Source organism: Salmo salar, unplaced genomic scaffold (genome assembly GCF_965601325.2).
Source record: "Salmo salar unplaced genomic scaffold, fSalSal1 ptg000221l, whole genome shotgun sequence".
In the NCBI taxonomy this organism is placed as follows: Eukaryota; Metazoa; Chordata; class Actinopteri; order Salmoniformes; family Salmonidae; genus Salmo; species Salmo salar.
Window position 1 is genome coordinate 710054 of NW_027675333.1, and position 18872 is coordinate 728925.

At 40.0% G+C, this 18872-nt stretch overlaps 2 protein-coding genes across 2 annotated transcripts; one reads left to right on the top strand and one right to left on the bottom strand.

Moving 5' to 3' along the window:
* Positions 1–422: 422 nt before the first annotated feature.
* Positions 423–2608, bottom strand: LOC145867174 (uncharacterized). Its single transcript, XM_082971225.1, has 2 exons — positions 2605–2608; positions 423–2510 (listed from the first exon to the last, which is right to left on the bottom strand). The coding sequence occupies exons 1-2, from the start codon at positions 2606–2608 to the stop codon at positions 1540–1542; spliced, it is 975 nt and encodes a 324-aa protein (XP_082827351.1). The 3' UTR covers positions 423–1539.
* LOC145867175 (uncharacterized) lies at positions 2607–16776 on the top strand. The gene is made up of 2 exons (XM_082971226.1): positions 2607–2614; positions 15223–16776. Exons 1-2 carry the CDS (start codon positions 2607–2609, stop codon positions 15911–15913), a joined length of 699 nt encoding a protein of 232 aa, XP_082827352.1. The 3' UTR covers positions 15914–16776.
* The last annotated feature ends 2096 nt before the right edge of the window (positions 16777–18872 follow it).

An 18872-nucleotide genomic window follows, 5' to 3' on the forward strand; every position in this document is an offset into this window, starting at 1 on the left:
AATCCCACTAGCTTCTAGAACTCTCGTCTTCCTAAAACTCACTAGCTTCTAGAACTCTCGTCTTCCTAAAACTCACTAGCTTCTAGAACTCTCGTCTTCCTAAAACTCACTAGCTTCTAGAACTCTGGTCCACTTGGAACGAGCCCAAACAAAACATCTGCAAAACGGAAAAAGTCAAAATGAATTGTGATCAAATGTACACCCCTTTGTTAATATGTATTGGCAATAATTAACTTAATGGTGAGGCATGGAATAATAAAACGTATATTTTGTCAGGCTGAATGTTTGAAATATGAGGTGATTTGAGACATGATTCTTCAGTAGTGGAATAAAGACAATTAACGCTTGAATGTTGTGAAGAAATACTGGAGTGATGTAGGATTGTTAATAAAATTGATTACAGACCAAATGATTATACTGCGTCCATGTGTATTTATTTCTTTATTTTAACCTTCATTTAACAGTAACCGAAAGGTTGCTGGATTGAATCGCGAGCTGACAAGGTAAATCTGTCGTTCTGCACCTGAACATGGCAGTTAACCCTCTGTTCCCCGGTAGGCAATAATTGTCAATAAGTCAGTTATGAACAAATTCTGATTTACAATGACGGACCAACGCTCTAACCACTAGGCTACCTGCAACTAAAGTTGAAATTAAGTTTTTTTCAAGTCACTGAAAAAACGGGGCATAGTCTTCTTTTCAATTACATTTTTCTAGGTGGGATAGCCCGATGTCAAAACACAGTTTTAACGTGTCCAAATCAATAACCAATAAGCAGAAACAGTTTGGGATGAATTGAAAACCTAAACATAACATGTGCTATATACACAAACATCTGCCACAATAATCATATTACTTGTAATTTTTAAAACAAGCACCTTATAAACTGCACCAGAAACGCTGTTGTTTTGACAAGTAGCAATAAATCACTGATATCGATTAGGGGGGAAATCAGGTTGTACGTGCTGTTGAAACTAACACAACTAAAATAAACACATGGAAATGGGAGATATATTTTACCTCACTGGTTAGAGGACAACCTGCAGAAGAAAGTCAGCTACATTTTGGAGTGATGCATTTAAATTTAGGGGTCGCTAAACAAAGGAACTTATTTGTCATCACTCATCGATATCATGTTGAAATCAATTATGCAAGAGGAGGGACATGAGGTTGCACATCCTGTTAAAACGAACAGCTGAAAAACCACATGGAATCTGGGAGTAATGTGTACATCCCTGGTTAGAGGACAACTTGTAGAAAACAGCTGGCTACATTTTGAAGTGTTGCATTTTGATTCAAGTGGGTCACCAACGTGGTAAGTGTAACACAACTCTTTTTTTGTTTGTCATTTTTTGTTAAATCTCATAAATAGTAACTCTTTCAATTCGGAGCCTGGATTTCCCCCTGAGGCTAATATCCATATCATGTTGAAATCAATAGAACAGGGGACAAACGTTTAGGGTTCTACATTGTGACATCATTAAAATACTCCTTCTACAATGTTAAAACATTCTACATTGAGACATTATATCATTGATATCATGAAACAACCCCTTCATGTATTTTCTGATGTTTAATCAGAGAACGTTTTTGAGAGTATCTCTTCCCACATTGATTGCAGCTATAAGGTTTCTCTCCTGTGTGTGTTCTTTGGTGTCTGGTCCACATGCTAAAGTAAGCAAAACTCTTCCCACATTGAGCACAGCTATAAGGTTTCTCTCCTGTGTGTGTTCTATGGTGTCTAGTCAGCATGCTAGAACAAGTAAAACTCTTCCCACATTGAGCACAGCTATAAGGTTTCTCTACCGTGTGTGTTTTCTGGTGGTATATCAGGCTGCTTAGCAGAGTAAAACTCTTCCCACATTGATTACAGCCAAAAGGTTTCTCTCCTGTGTGTATTCTCTGGTGTGCTGTCAGGCCGCCAGGTGAAGCAAAACTCTTCCCACATTCATCACAGCTACATGGTTTCTTTCCTGTGTGTGTTCTCTGGTGTGATATCAGAGCGATTAAAATAGGAAAACTCCTCCCACATTGATCACAACTGTAAGTTCTCTCTCTTGTGTGTGTTCTCTGGTGTATAATAACATAACTAGATTTATAAAAACTCTTCCCACATTGATCACAGCTATAAGGTTTCTCTCCTGTGTGTGTTCTCTGGTGTGATATCAGGCTGGTTGACAGAGGAAAACTCTTCCCACAGTCAGAGCAGAAGTAAGGTTTCTCTTTTGTGTGATTTCTCAGGTGTATTTTGAGTTCTGATGAAGATTTAAAAAATTTCCCACAATCAGAGCAGCAGTGAGAATTATCCCTTGTGTGAATTCTCCGGTGTGATATAATGCCTGATGAGGTGCATCTTTTCCCACAGTCAAAGCAGCGGTGAGATCTTATCCCTGTGGTTCTCCGCTGGCGTTTCTTGAGGTGTTCTGATGTGGAGAGATTCTTCTCTGCCCTGTCAGCATCATGATGTTGTTGAGGCTCCCCAGAGGATCCACGATAGTCACGTCTCTCTCCTGTGTGAACAACAAAGTCAGACAGATGGTTAAAGGCCCACAACAACAGAAATCCACTGTTTATTTGAGGTAAAAGGTGATGCCCAGATCATACCCATGAAGTTGTACAACAGTTGACTTCTGTTAACTGTCTTAATGGTCAAATCATTTAACTAATGAGGAAACCACTAGTTATGGATGTAGTATATCTGGTAATGAGGAAACCACTAGTTATGGATGTAGTATATCTGCATGGAGCAAAAATGGTGAGCAAAGATTTAAATTTTTCACAATGTATTCTGAATATTACAGCGCAAGATCAGGAGTGCTACTCAAGGAAACTCACATTAAGCTCTGTGTCTATTCACTAATTCACCACCGTGGGGGAAAACTCAGGGGAGTTCTCAGAGGCTGACAGCAAAAATAGCCTCCATTTACAGGTTGCTTATGAGTGCATTTCACATTATTTGCAACACAGAAACACATTTATTTCTGACACTACTTTGGATTATAATTGTAAGGCTCGCTTGAATCACCTGCTTAATATGTTTGTGTTATTGTCGCAAATCAACTGCTTTATACTTAAAAAACACTTCAACCAGTAAAATGCTCTTTGGCTTTTCCATCAGCCTGACAATGAGGGTTTGTACACTAAGTGTTTAACAAATTGGCCCATAACTTCACCTAACAATAACATAGTTCTACTGTAGGACCCATAACTTCACCTAATAACAACATAGACCTACTGTAGGACCCATAACTTCACCTAACAATAACATAGACCTACTGTAGGACCCATAACTTCACCTAACAACATAGACCTACTGTAGGACCCATAACTTCACCTAACAACATAGACCTACTGTAGGACCCATAACTTCACCTAACAACATAGACCTACTGTAGGACCCATAACTTCACCTAACAATAACATAGACCTACTGTAGGACCCATAACTTCACCTAACAATAACATAGACCTACTGTAGGACCCATAACTTCACCTAACAATAACATAGACCTACTGTAGGACCCATAACTTCACCTAACAATAACATAGACCTACTGTAGGACCCATAGCTTCCCCTAACAACAACATAGACCTACTGTAGGACCCATAACTTCACCTAACAACAACATAGACCTACTGTAGGACCCATAACTTCACCTAACAATAACATAGACCTACTGTAGGACCCATAACTTCACCTCACAATAACATAGACCTACTGTAGGACCCATAACTTCACCTAACAATAACATAGACCTACTGTAGGACCCATAACTTCACCTAACAATAACATAGACCTACTGTAGGACCCATAAATTCACCTAACAATAACATAGACCTAGGACTATAAATCATTTAATATTTCAGGTGAAACATGGAAACTAAAATGTCTGTCATGACATTTCATAACCTGATCACCAGATAATTTTGTGAATAATCCCACTAGGCTACTCTGTAATGTGTTGTCATTCTAAATGTCCTGAATATAGGAAAATAGCTCTGTGTGTTGTACAATAGCCTATCCATCAAGGAACAGTTCTCTACACATTATGAGCGAAGTATCTCTGTGTCCAGACAGACTAACGAGACCCTACAGTACATCAACCAGACAATAGCACATTATAAACATGAATTTGTTAGGGATGTTGGATCCAATGTGCAGCACAGCATAACTGTCTTTACCAGAGTAATGAATGAAGAAGCACTTTGGTTGTTGTTGCATGTCGTGATGTTTGTCATGTGACTGTCATTCAGAAAATGATTTCCTGGATCAGCTGATGATAGTTGAACATGTGACTGTAACTAAACAGCTACAGTATTAAGTATTATGTGTAATTATTGAAGAACCGCATTAATGACAGTATCCATTTGGGTGTTGTCAATAAAGTTAAGGTGACTCTCGGTTAGAACCATTGGATTTAGCAAACTCTGAAATGATTTAGGATTTCTGTGCCCATGCAAACTGTTTCCCCAGCGTAACACAAGGAGACACTAAATGTTACGTAGGTAGAGAGCATTTCAGAGATCTGAATACAAAAAACTGTCCTAACAGGACAATAACCTAAACCACAAGGCCAAATCTACACTGGAGGAGCTTACCAAGATGACATTGAATGTTCCTGAGTGGCCTAGTTACAGTTTGGACTTAAATCGTCTTGGAAGTCTATGGCAAGACTTGAAAACGGCTTTCTAGCAATGATCAACAACCAACTTGACAGAACAGGAAGGATTTTAAAAAGAATAATGAATATTCACATGAATATCAGTCTACTATTGGATGACATCACGACTTCCCATCAAGCCAACTCCTTGAAGGCCTTACTATGACATCACTCACTCCTTCTAGTTTGCAGTTGTTAAAAAAACACTATTTTGCTCAAAACATTTATTTGTTTCCCATTAGTGTGTTTATACTTTACTGTATTTATATCACTTTTCAACAGGAAAAGTTTTTTAAAAAAATCACTGTAGGACGTCATGAACAATTCCGACAGTACAGAAACATATTCAAGTGTAGAATGCCCTTTTAAAAATCACACATTAGTTCAACATCTGCAGAGTTTGTGTCCCTGTTTTATTAGATAGTACTCACTGTATTTACTGGTGTTAATCAGATCAATGTCCCTGTTTTATTAGATAGTACTCACTGTATTTACTGGTGTTAATCAGATCAATGTCCCTGTTTTATTAGATAGTACTCACTGTATTTACTGGTGTTAATCAGATCAATGTCCCTGTTTTATAAGATAGTACTCACTGTATTTACTGGTGTTAATCAGATCAATGTCCCTGTTTTATAAGATAGTACTCACTGTATTTACTTGTGTTAATCAGATCAATGTCCCTGTTTTATTAGATAGTACTCACTGTATTTACTGGTGTTAATCAGATCAATGTCCCTGTTTTATTAGATAGTACTCACTGTATTTACTGGTGTTAATCAGATCAATCTCCCCGTTTTATTAGATAGTACTCACTGTATTTACTGGTGTTAATCAGATCAATGTCCCTGTTTTATTAGATAGTACTCACTGTATTTACTGGTGTTAATCAGATCAATGTCCCTGTTTTATTAGATAGTACTCACTGTATTTACTGGTGTTAATCAGATCAATGTCCCTGTTTTATTAGATAGTACTCACTGTATTTACTGGTGTTAATCAGTTCTCCAGTCTTCTCTTCTTCGTCCTCCTCTAATGTGACAGTAATCTCCCCCTCTTCATCCTTCATTCCAAAAACGTCTTCATCTTCTTTCACTTCATCCTCCACTCTAAAAACTGCATCTTCCTCCTCTTCTTTCACAGCAACATCCTCCTCCTCTTTCACTCTGAAGGCGTCTTCCTCTTCTTTCACTGAAACGTCTTTCTCTTCTTCTTTCACGGTAACAGCTTCACCCTCTACTTGTTTTTGTATTGTAACAGCCTCCTCTTCCTCCTCCTCTTTCACGAGAGTTTCTTTCTCCGTCCAACAGACATCCTCTTCTTTAACAGGAGGAGAGTAGCTTAGTGAACTCATGGTCGGGGATAATAGCTAGTTAGCATTAGCGACTAGACTAGTGCTAATTTAACCAGCCAGCTAGCTGACTTACAACGTAAATATTACATAAAATGGAGTACTATGTTTAAATCACAGTGGCAATTAAACCACGAAATTGTCTTAAGAACTTGAATGTTCAGACTTTGTCGGCTAGCGAGCTACCGAGGTGGCTGCAGTTGTTGAAGAAGCGTTCCGTCCACTAGATTATACGTCACACTAGAAACATCGCCTGAAAGACACATATCGCCATCTGCTGTCTGGAGGGAGGAAACGCAGTTGAGGATGGAAAACTATTTTTATTCTTCATTGAATTATAATATTATAAAGCAGTTTAGGGAAACGTTTTTTTCTCTCCATTAAATATGAATATTATATCAACAGGTACAAAGAGCAACAAGTGTTGTTTGATTAGTTCAGATTTTTTATGAGAATTTTAAACAAACTCTACATCTACTCCACATCTGTATTTCTGATTCAGTCAAATAACTAGATATCAAAATAAGCACCTAGTTATTGATACCCTTGATAATGATGAGCTAAAATTACTGTATGAAATAAATAAATAAACTTTACCCACTACCAGGATATTTTAGCCCAAAACCTGGTTACCTCTCTGCTAGGAGGCTGACACTTGGCCATAAGGGGATCTTCCAGCAAGACACATCAACATCCACAAAGAAATGGTTAATTGGGTACAAAATCCACATTTTCTATGGCTATCTCAGTCTTCGGACTTGAACTCCATTGAAAACCTGTGGTTTGAATTGAACAGGGCAGTCCATAAGACAGACTAAATAAATCAAGGACATGGAGAGATTCTGTATGGAGGAAGGGTCTAAGGTCCCACCCAATGTGTTCTCTAATCTCATTAAACATTTCAGTGTCATTATCCTCCCAAGGGGAGGGTGCTGGAGTATTGAAAACATGGGTGGCAATAATTCAGACCCCTACCTTTTGAGAATTACATGTTAAACTCTATATTTTTCTCTGAGCAATTGTATTAGTATAAAATAATATAATTTCCCTTTATTTTTTATACAATATAGCTCAGTATTTTAATTCTTTATTTTATTGAGTCGTTTTTGCTCATCTTTATCAAGGGTGTCAACAATTTTGTCCCCCACTGTACCTCCATACTGCTGCTACATGGTGTAACAATACATCATGTAGATGTATATAATGAACAGACTAGGTCTATACTGCTCCTACATGGTGTAACAATACATCATGTAGATGTACATAATGAACAGACTAGGTCTATACTGCTCCTACATGGTGTAACAATACATCATGTAGATGTATATAATGAACAGACTAGGTCTATACTGCTCCTACGTGGTGTAACAATACATCATGTAGATGTATATAATGAACAGACTAGGTCTATACTGGTCCTACATGGTGTAACAATACATCATGTGGGGCTTTAAGGCGATGTTAGTGTGACGTATAATGTAGTGGACGGAACGCTTATTTCATTTTTTTTGTTTTTTAAATTTATTTTAAATTTTTTTGTTTTTTTGCACAAATCTTTATTTAACTTGCTGTAAATAACAGTAACATGCAAAACATAAACAACAGCAGCAACAGGGGATTTGTAGATCAGTCATTCTGCAGTCGCCTGCAGTGTTGAACAAGCCCAATACCAAACCAATCAGGTGGTTGTTTGATGAAATGAAGCTTCAGACGCCATTGATGGCGTGCTGCTGATAAAGTGATACAGGCATCGGTACACTGCTTTGCAGTTTACTGCTTATCGATTTGGACGCAGGCCTCGTAGCTCCGGTATCAAAAGTAACATCCCTACTGACAACAAGGCAGCAGAGTCTACCGTGCTAATGCGTTCCCACTAGATATCACAACCACACAGTATATGAAAGCATGAGGTGTGGCTGACGTTTACAAGCTGGAGCTAAATACCGAGCTAGCATACAAACTCTGTAGCACATAGTGCATTGTGGGTAGTTTAGAAGATATCCGGAAATAAGTTTAAGAAATATGTAACAACGCAAAAACATAACTGTTTGTACTTATAGGTAACCAGATTGTGACTACAACTAAGTTACTAAGTCTTTAACCACACTGTGTTGTTACACGGGCGAGTAAAAACGAACGCTTCCTACCCTTTAACTTTTTGTCAGAAAATAAAATAAACATTTTACTCAACTGCGTTACCCACTCCAGTCAGCAGATGGCGGTCTGGGAATTTAAGGCGATGCTGTTGGTGTGACGTATAATCTAGTGGACGGAACTCTTCTTTCAACAGCAGCAACAGTTATTAAGCCACCTCGGTAGCTTGCTAGACAAAATAGCCGAACCAATAAAGCTCATTAGACGCTTTAGTGTATATTAGCCACTGTGTTTTAAACCCACTTCTGTCATCTAGTTAGTTATCAGATTTAATTTCATATTTACGGTGTTGTTGTTATTATTCAGCTAGCGGGCTGGTTAAGTTAGCATTAGCCTAGCTAGCTAACATCTCCGACCATGCGGTCACTGAGCTACTCTCCTCCTGTTAAAGAAGATGACATCACAGTAAAACAAGAAGTAGAGGGTGAGGCCGTTACTGTGAAAGAAGAAAAATACGCGTTCAGAGTGAAAGAGGAGGAGGATGTTACAGTAAAAGAAGAGGAGGATGCAGTTTATGGAGTGGAAGAGGAAGAGGGGGAGATGACTGTTACATCGATAGAGGAGGAAACTGGACATCTGGGCCCGGTTTCCCAAACGCATCTTAAGACATCCAATGGTTCTAACGGTGAACTTAGCCATAAGATGGTTTTGAGAAACCGTTCCCTGATTAACACTAGTAAGTACTGTCTTAAAAACAGAGGCACAAACTCTGCAGTTGTTGAACTGATGTGTGGTGTTAAAGCGGAAATATGCAATAGCTACATCCATATTGTGACTTAAATTATTAATTTATAGCCATTGATTGTTGAAGAATATAACACATGCCTCATGAGCTTAGTTCACCAGTTTACCCAATCAGATCCCCAAATAAGCTTTTTTTACTCCAATGTCTAGAAACAATGTAAATCAACACTGTATAGCCTCAACATGGTTAAAACTATAATGTTGATATCATGGATGGTCAGTCCTTGCATCCATAGGTCTGTCTATCAATTTGAAAGTAGTTACATTTCTCCACCCCCCCTAATCATCTTATTACCAAAACTGGTGGAATGACAGCTTTGTTATTGTATGAACTGCAGATTGCTGGGTTGTGTGAGTTTTTTTCAACAGTAACAAAATGGCTGCCCAGAGGCTTGGTTTGGTAAACAGCTGAGGGATGGGGGAAGGAGGAGTGTAACCACTCAAATTTATTCATCCAGGATGTCATAATGACAGTTTAACCAGGTTTCTAGGCTATATAGTATATTCTAGAATTCATCCATGATGTCATAATGATAGTTTAACCAGGTTTCTAGGCTATATAGTATATTCTAGAATTCATCCAGGATGTCATAATGATAGTTTAACCAGGTTTCTAGGATATATAGTATATTCTAGAATTCATCCATGATGTCATAATGATAGTTTAACCAGGTTTCTAGGCTATATAGTATATTCTAGAATTCATCCATGATGTCATAATGATAGTTTAACCAGGTTTCTAGGCTATATAGTATATTCTAGAATTCATCCATGATGTCATAATGATAGTTTAACCAGGTTTCTAGGATATATAGTATATTCTATAACTGCCAGTGTAGATTTCCTGTGGAGGCAAATTATTAGAGCTGTTGATAAGTCATTGTATAGTATTCAGCCAATTGTTTTTCATGCCATTACATTAAAGGCAAGACATACCTAGATTCAATTACATTCATGAATTGGTTTGAAACCTTTGTTTTAAACCCTTCTCAAAATTGGTGCCTTGCCGGATTTGTAAAAAATGGATTGTCATGAAACTCTATTTTTTAAATGTGTTTAAATGTAACCTTTATTTAACTAGGCAAGTCAGTTAAGAACAAATTCTTATTTACAATGACTGCCTACCCCGGACACCGCTGGGCCAATTGTGCGCCGCCCTATGGGACTCCAAATCACGGCCGGTAGTGATACAGCCTGGATTTGAACCAGGGTGTCTGTAGTGAAGCCTCAAGCACTGAGATGCAGTGTCCGCTGCGCCACTCGGGAGCCCCAACATCATGTTCTAGTGCTGTCCCCAACTAAAATACATCTTGGTCAACCAAGAGTCATCTGTTCTTTCTACCAATCGGCCCATGTGTTTTTATAAAATCAACTATATGTACTGAACTTGTCTGATGCTTTAAGCACGCTGTTTGATTAAATAATTTAAACACACAAATGACTGGAGGGAGCCAGTCATCACTATAACCTGACTAGAGGGAGGGAGCCAGTCATCACTATAACCTGACTAGAGGGAGGGAGCCAGTCATCACTATAACCTGACTAGAGGGAGGGAGCCAGTCATCACTATAACCTGACTAGAGGGAGGGAGCCAGTCATCACTATAACCTGACTAGAGGGAGGGAGCCAGTCATCACTATAACCTGACTAGAGGGAGGGAGCCAGTCATCACTATAACCTGACTAGAGGGAGGGAGCCAGTCATCACTATAACCTGACTAGAGGGAGGGAGCCAGTCATCACTATAACCTGACTAGAGGGAGGGAGCCAGTCATCACTATAACCTGACTAGAGGGAGGGAGCCAGTCATCACTATAACCTGACTAGAGGGAGGGAGCCAGTCATCACTATAACCTGACTAGAGGGGGTCAGTCGTCAACGTGACCTGACCTGCATTCTGCAGGCAGAAAATATCCTGATAAAAATAAATATCCTAGAAATCACTTTGGCTGCACATGGCCTGTCTACAACAAACCTGAAACATTATATCAACTATCAACTGGGTCAGTGAAACTCGGATAGCAAGCTTGCAACATTGTATAAAATATTCTACACCCTCAGTTTCCTGCTCCAGTGAGTTCTGGACAGACACAGCTGTAGGCTATTTGTGCAAAGGCTAAGAAGTAATCAGGTATTTTATGACATTTCCACAGGATCAGAGAATTACATTTTTCCCTTTTTATGCTGAGTGGTTATCGAAAGGGCGAGAGCTGGAAATATTTTACTAAAATACTTTGAGGAACTATTGTCATCGGCAAATGATTTTGATTAGACTTTATGTGTTGTTTGGAAATGAAGAAAAAATTACTTTGAGAAGCTCCAACTCATTAGTGGTGGTGGGTTAAGACAATCAGAAATACTATCTGACATCACCAAATGGGCACATTTATAGACCTACATTTGCACACAGGCCAGGTAGACTAGTCCTACTTCTATATGGGTAACCAGGTAGACTAGTCCTACTTCTATATGTGTAACCAGGTAGACTAGTCCTACTTCTATATGGGTAACCAGGTAGACTAGTCCTACTTCTATATGTGTAACCAGGTAGACTAGTCCTACTTCTATATGTGTAACCAGGTAGACTAGTCCTACTTCTATATGGGTAACCAGGTAGACTAGTCCTACTTCTATATGGGTAACCAGGTAGACTAGTCCTACTTCTATATGTGTAACCAGGTAGACTAGTCCTACTTCTATATGTGTAACCAGGTAGACTAGTCCTACTTCTATATGGGTAACCAGGTAGATTAGTCCTACTTCTATGTGCGTATTCAGGTAGACTAGTCCTACTTCTATATGGGTAACCAGGTAGACTAGTCCTACTTCTATATGGGTAATTAGGTGTGCGTCCTTACTCAACATTGACAGGAGTGTTTCAAACAAAAGCCAATTAATAAATTGACAACAATCTTGCGGGGTCAGGTCTGGGTGGTCTGCCAGGGGCCGTTTCATTTAGTGTCCGTTTGGGTCAGTTGGGGAATGATTGTATTGTCCCATAGTATGTTGTACCGAAGTTGACCGACTGAAAGGGAGTGTAACTTTATGACTATAATTACTGTTCCCTGAAGGAGGGAAACGAGGTACAACACCTTCCTGGGTCGGTGAAGAGCGGTATTACATTTAAGGAATAAATCCAAGCCTCACTCTCATCACCTGTGGAAGGCGGGGCTTCCAGCGAGGCGTGGATTTGATTGTATGTTGTACCTAGTTTCCCTCCTGTTTCATATATTGCTGTTCACTGAACCCTATGATCACTTGGCTACATAGCTGATGCCTGCTGGACTGTTCATTAATCACGGTACTCCATTTTGTTTATCTGTTGGCCCAAGCCTAGAACTCAGGCCCTGTGTGTAGTTAATCGACCCTCTCTGCCCATTCATCGCCACTTTACCTGTTGTTGTTGTCTTAGCTGATTAACTGTTGTCTTACCCGTTGTTGTCTTAGCTAGCTATCCCAATCAACACCTGTGATTGCTTTATGCCTCGCTTTATGTCTCTCTCTAATGTCAATATGCCTTGTATACTGTTGTTTAGGGTAGTTATCCTTGTTTTATTTTACTGCAGAGCCCCTAGTCCTACTCAACATGGCTCAGAGAACTCTTTTGTCCCAACTCCCACACATGCGGTGACCTCACCTAGCATAACTGGTGCCTCCAGAGGAGAAACCTCTCTCATCGTCACTCAACACCTAGGTTTACCTCCACTGTACCCGCACCCTACCATACCCCTGTCTGTACATTATGCCTTGAATCTATCCTACCACGCCCAGAAATCTGCTCCTTTTATTCTCTGTTCCCAACGCACTATTCGACCAATTCTGATAGCCTTTAGCCGTACCCTCATCCTACTCCTCTGTTCCTTGGGTGATGTAGAGGTTAACCCAGGCCCTGTGTGATGTCCTGGCCGTGTCTGAATCCTGGCTTAGGAAGGCAACCAACAATTCTGAAATTTCCATCCCCAACCACAACATTTTCAGTCAAGATAGAACTGTCAAAAGAGAGGAGTTGCAATCTACTGCAGAGATGGCCTGCAAAGTTCTGTCATACTTCCCAGGTCCATGCCCAAACAGTTCGAGCTTCTAATTTTAAAAATGAATCTCTCCAGAAATAAGTCTCTCACTGTTGCCGCCTGTTATAGACCCCCCTCAGCTCCCAGGTGTGCCCTGGACACCATATGTGAATTGATTGCCCCCTATCTATCTTCAGAGTTGGTTCTATTAGGTGACCTAAAACTGGGATATGCTTAACACCCCGGCCGTCCTACAATCCAAGCTAGATGCCCTCAATCTCACACAAATTATCAAGGAACCCATCAGGTACAACCCTAAATCCATAAACATGGGCACCCTCATAGATATTATCCTGACCAACTTGCCCTCCAAATACACCTCTGCTGATTTCAATCAGGATCTCAGCGATTGTTGACTGCATCCGTTATGGGTCCACGGTCAAACGACCAACCCTCATCACTGTCAAACGCTCCCTAAAACACTTCTGTAAGCAGGCCTTTCTAATCGACCTGGCCCGGGTATCCTGGAAGGATTTTGACCTCATCCCGTCAGTAGAGGATGCCTGATTTTTCTTTCATTATAATTTCCTCACCACCTTAAATAAGCAAGCCCCTTTCAAAAAATGTAGAACTAAGAACAGATATAGCCCTTGGTTCACTCCAGGCCTGACTGCCCCCGACCAGCACAAAAACATTGAATAGTCTCTGCGATATGCAACTTTTCAGAAAAGTCAGGAACCAATACACAGTCAGTTAGGAAAGCAAAGGCTAGCTTTTTCAAACAGAAATTTGCATCCCGTAGCTCTAACTCCAAAAAGTTTTGGGACACTGTAAAGTCCATGGAGAATAAGAGCACCTCATCCCAGCTGCCCACTGCACTGAGGCTAGGAAACACTGTCACCACCGATAACTCCACAATAATCGAGCATTTCTCTACGGCTGGCCATGCTTTCCTCCTGGCTAACCCAACCCCGGCCAACAGCTCCCCACCCCTCGCAGCTACTTCCCCAAGCCTCCCCTGCTTCTCCTTCACCCAAATTCAGATAGCTGATGTTCTGAAAGAGTTGCAAAACCTGGACCCGTAAAAATCAGCTGGGCTAGACAATCTGGACCCTCTCTTTCTAAAATGTTCCACCGCCATTGTGGCAACCCCTAAATGCAGCACTAACCTTTGATGATCTTCATCAGATGACAATCCTAGGACATTGTTATACAATACATGCATGTTTTGTTCAATCAAGTTCATATTTATATCAAAAACCAGCTTTTTAAATTAGCAAGTGACTAGCATGTGACTAGCATTCCCACCGAACACTTCCGGTGAATTTACTAAATTACTCACGATAAACGTTCACAAAAAAAGAATTATTTTATGAATTATAGATACAGAACTCCTCTATGCACTCGCTATGTCCGATTTTAAAATAGCTTTTCGGTGAAAGCACATTTTGCAATATTCTGAGTAGATAGCCCAGCATCACAGGGCTAGCTATTTAGACACCCAGCAAGTTTAGCACTCACCAAACTCAGATTTACTATAAGAAAAATGTTATTACCTTTGCTGTTCTTCGTCAGAATGCACTCCCAGGACTTCTACTTCAATAACAAATGTTGGTTTGGTCCCAAATAATCCATAGTTATATCCAAATAGCGGCGTTTTGTTCGTGCGTTCAAGACACTATCTGAAAGGGTAAATAAGGGTTACGCGCCCGACGCGTTTTGTGACAAAAGAATTCTAAATATTCCATTACCTTACTTGTGTCAACCGCTGTTTAAAATCAATTTTTATGCTACTTTTCTCGTAAAAAAAGCGATAATATTCCGACCGGGAGTCGTTGTTTTCGTTCAAAGAGAGAGAAAGTAAACATGGTGTCGGCTCGTGCACGTGCCTCCAGTCTCATTGTTCTCTGTTCAATGATCACATTCAGAATACATTGTGAAAAACTAAAATCTTTGCTCACCATTTTTGCTCCAGGCGGATAAAGTACATCCATAACTATCGGTTTCCTCATTAGCAGGGAGGAGTTTCTGCAATCAAATTGCCCTCGTCCCGCAATTTTAGCAAACACAGAAAGGGGACTATATTGGAGACCAAAAGTAGTCTGGCACACTGCTTAGAGGTTCAACAACATGAATAACTTATTTCTAGCCTACAATCATCTATGTTACTGCTAATGTGAAAAGAAGACAAAATATGACTATTCTTGCTCATTTTAAGACAAATGTCAAATAATTTTAACATTCATTACAGACGTCAATTGTTGTCCAACATCATGGCTATGCTGTTGGCATCACCTTTTACAGTGGATTACCGCTGTTGTGGGCCTTTAACCATCTGTCTGACTTTGTTGTTCACACAGGAGAGATACTTCACTATCGTGGATCCTCTGGGGCGCCTCAACAACCTCGTGATGCTGACGAGGCAGAGAAGAGTCTCTCCAGATCAGAACACCTCAGGAAACACCTGCAGACATCCACAAGGAAGAGAACTCACTGCTGCTCTGACTGTGGGAAGAGATTCAACTCATCAGGCATTAAAATTCATCAGAGAACACACACAGGAGAGAAACCTTATAGCTGTGGTCAATGTGGGAAGAGTTTTACTACATCTGGCCATCTGACTTCACACCAGAGAATACACACAGGAGAGAAATCTTATAGCTGTGGTCAATGTGGGAAGAGGTTTGCTGCATCTAGCACTCTGACTCTACACCAGAGAACACACACAGGAGAGAAACCTTATAGCTGTGGTCAATGTGGGAAGAGTTTTGGTCAATCTTGCCATCTGACTCAACACCAGACAACACACACAGGAGAGAAATCGTATAACTGTGATCAATGTTGGAAGAGTTTTGCTGCATCTGGCCAGCTGACTTTACACCAGAGAACACACACAGGAGAGAAACCTCATAGCTGTAATCAATGTGGGAAGAGATACTCTGATAAAAGATCTCTGATCAAACATCAGAAAATTCATGAAGGAGTTGTTACATGATATCAGTGAAATAAAATGTGGAATGTTTAAACATTGTAGTAGGAGTATTTTAATGATGTCACAATGTAGAACCCTAAACGTTTGTCCCCTGTTCTATTGATTTCAACATGATATGGATATTAACCTCAGGGGGAAAATCCAGGCTCTGAAATGGAAGAGTTACTATTTATGAGATTTAACAAAAAGTGACTAACAAAAAAAGAGTTGTGTTACACTTACCATGTTGGTGACCACCTGGAATCAAAATGCAACACTTCAAAATGTATCTGGCTGTTTTCTACCAGTTGTCCTCTAACCAGGGATGTACACATTATTCCCAGATTCCGTGTGGTTTTTGAGCTGTTAGTTTTAACAGGACGTGCAACTTCATCTCCCTTCTGTCACACAATTGATCTCATCGTGATATCGATGAGTTATGAAAAATAAGTGTTGTGTTCCTTTGTTTAGGGACCCTACATTTAAATGCATCACTCCAAAATGTAGCTGACTGTCTTCTGCAGGTTGTCCTCTAATCAGTGAGGTAAAATATATCTCCCATTTCCATGTGTTTTTGTTTTGTTGTGTTAGTTTGAAGAGCAGATTCAACCTGATTTCCCCCCTAATCGATATCAGTGATTTATTGCTACTTGTCAAAACAACAGTGTTTTTGGTGCTTGTGCAGTTTATAAGGTGCTTGTTTAAAAAAATACAAGTAATATGATTATTGTGGCAGATGTTTGTGTATATAGCACATGTTATGTTTAGGTTTTCAATTCATCCCAAACTGTTTCTGCATATTGGTTATTGATTTGGACACGTTAAAACTGTGTTTTGACATTGGGGCTATTTCATATTTACATTTCATGTAACATTTAGTAATGATATTTATTTGTGCAACCAACTGACAATTTTTTGGTACAATTATATTGACATTGTTGCCCTGTTTTTAGAATATCAGAGTTCATTCTCAGATGTGCCAACCCAAATGTACTAGAGCATGACATTGGGGACTGGGCCCCGATCCAACAACATGCCTATCTAGTGAACCCTGAAAAGAGAGAGAAGCTCTGCAGTGAGGTGGAAAGTTACTACGGATATTGCAGGAGTTTCCTCTTGAAATCAGACATGTCCGTGGTAAGGACAACTTGGTTGCTGATTGTCTCTGGGGTTGGCAGTCAAAAGGTTTTGTGTTGTTCGTTTAGCCAAAGCGTTACCATGGATCACATATTATTTTGACACGTTTTTCCGTGTTGGAGATGAGTTTTATCTCTTATTCTTTTCTGTATGTTTTTGAAACTGCACTGTTGGTTAGGGGCTCGTAAGTCAGCATTTCACTGTTAGGTCTGTTGTATTCGGCGCAGTACAATTTGATTTGAGTTTTGTTATACGGCATGTTTTTCCGTATTTGAGATGATTTTTGTTTGGGCTCGTTCCAAGGGGACGAGAGTTCTAGAAGCTAGTGAGTTTTAGGAAGATGAGAGTTCTAGAAGCTAGTGAGTTTTAGGAAGACAAGTGTTCTAGAAGCTAGTGGGTTTTAGGAAGACGAGTGTTCTAGAAGCTAGTGAGTTTTAGGAAGACGAGTGTTCTAGAAGCTAGTGAGTTTTAGGAAGACGAGTGTTCTAGAAGCTAGTGAGTTTTAGGAAGACGAGTGTTCTAGAAGCTAGTGAGTTTTAGGATTCTATAGACAGAAAAAGGAGAAAAAAATAGTACGATTGTATATTCTTATTTTTAATTGTTGAAAGCCAGTAGACACCATGTTTATATTGGTGAAGGTGAAGCATTGTAGTTGATTATGTGAAATGGAAGTTGTTTTCTTTTGGTGGTGAGCAAACTTTTCTCAGATACTGTTGCCCTCTTACATTCTGCATAGAAATTATCCCCAGCATCCTATCTGAATGTTTGGCTGTTCCTTTTCAGTTGAAAGATGGTGCAACAACAATAGAAACCAGAAAACGTATGTTTGTTTCCTTGTATTTTCTTCTACCAGATCTATTGTGTTATATTCTCCTACATTCAATTCACATTTCCACAAACTTCAGAGTGTTTCCTTTCAAATGAAACCAAGAAAATGCATATCCTTGCTACTGGGCCTGAGCTACAGACAGTTAGATTTGGGTATGTCTTCAGGCGGAAATTAAGAGAAGTGGGGGGGTAGCCCTAACAGGTTTAAGACTCATTTCCACAGTCACACAACTCTCATATCACAGTCACACAATGCTATTCCCAAACCTACCTAATCAATTAGTTGTTTTTCAACAATATTTTAACCTGCAGGAATATTTTCACATTTCTATCTAATGGTTTGTTCCTAGGATAATGCAACTCATACATTTACATCTTTCAATACTTCTAAAATGGTGTCCAGGTTTAAAAAAATTACAGGTGCACCGTACTATCTTATACTATACCATAAATGGTCTTAACTAGTAAACACAGATTCTAGTTTTCATCCAGTTCATAGATAGCTGACAGCCTCAGAGCCTACTGACTGGGCCCTGTTTACACCTCCACACAGGAATACACACTCAGAGCCTACTGACTGGGCCCTGTTTACACCTCCACACAGGAATACACACTCAGAGCCTCCTGACTGGGCCCTGTTTACACCTCCACACAGGAATACACACTCAGAGCCTCCTGACTGGGCCCTGTTTACACCTCCACACAGGAATACACACTCAGAGCCTACTGACTGGGCCCTGTTTACACCTCCACACAGGAATACACACTCAGAGCCTCCTGACTGGGCCCTGTTTACACCTCCACACAGGAATACACACTCAGAGCCTACTGACTGGGCCCTGTTTACACCTCCACACAGGAATACACACTCAGAGCCTTCTGACTGGGCCCTGTTTACACCTCCACACAGGAACACACACTCAGAGCCTCCTGACTGGGCCCTGTTTACACCTCCACACAGGAATACACACTCAGAGCCTACGAGGACTTTCTAAAAACTCCTCTTTGCGTGTTTCAC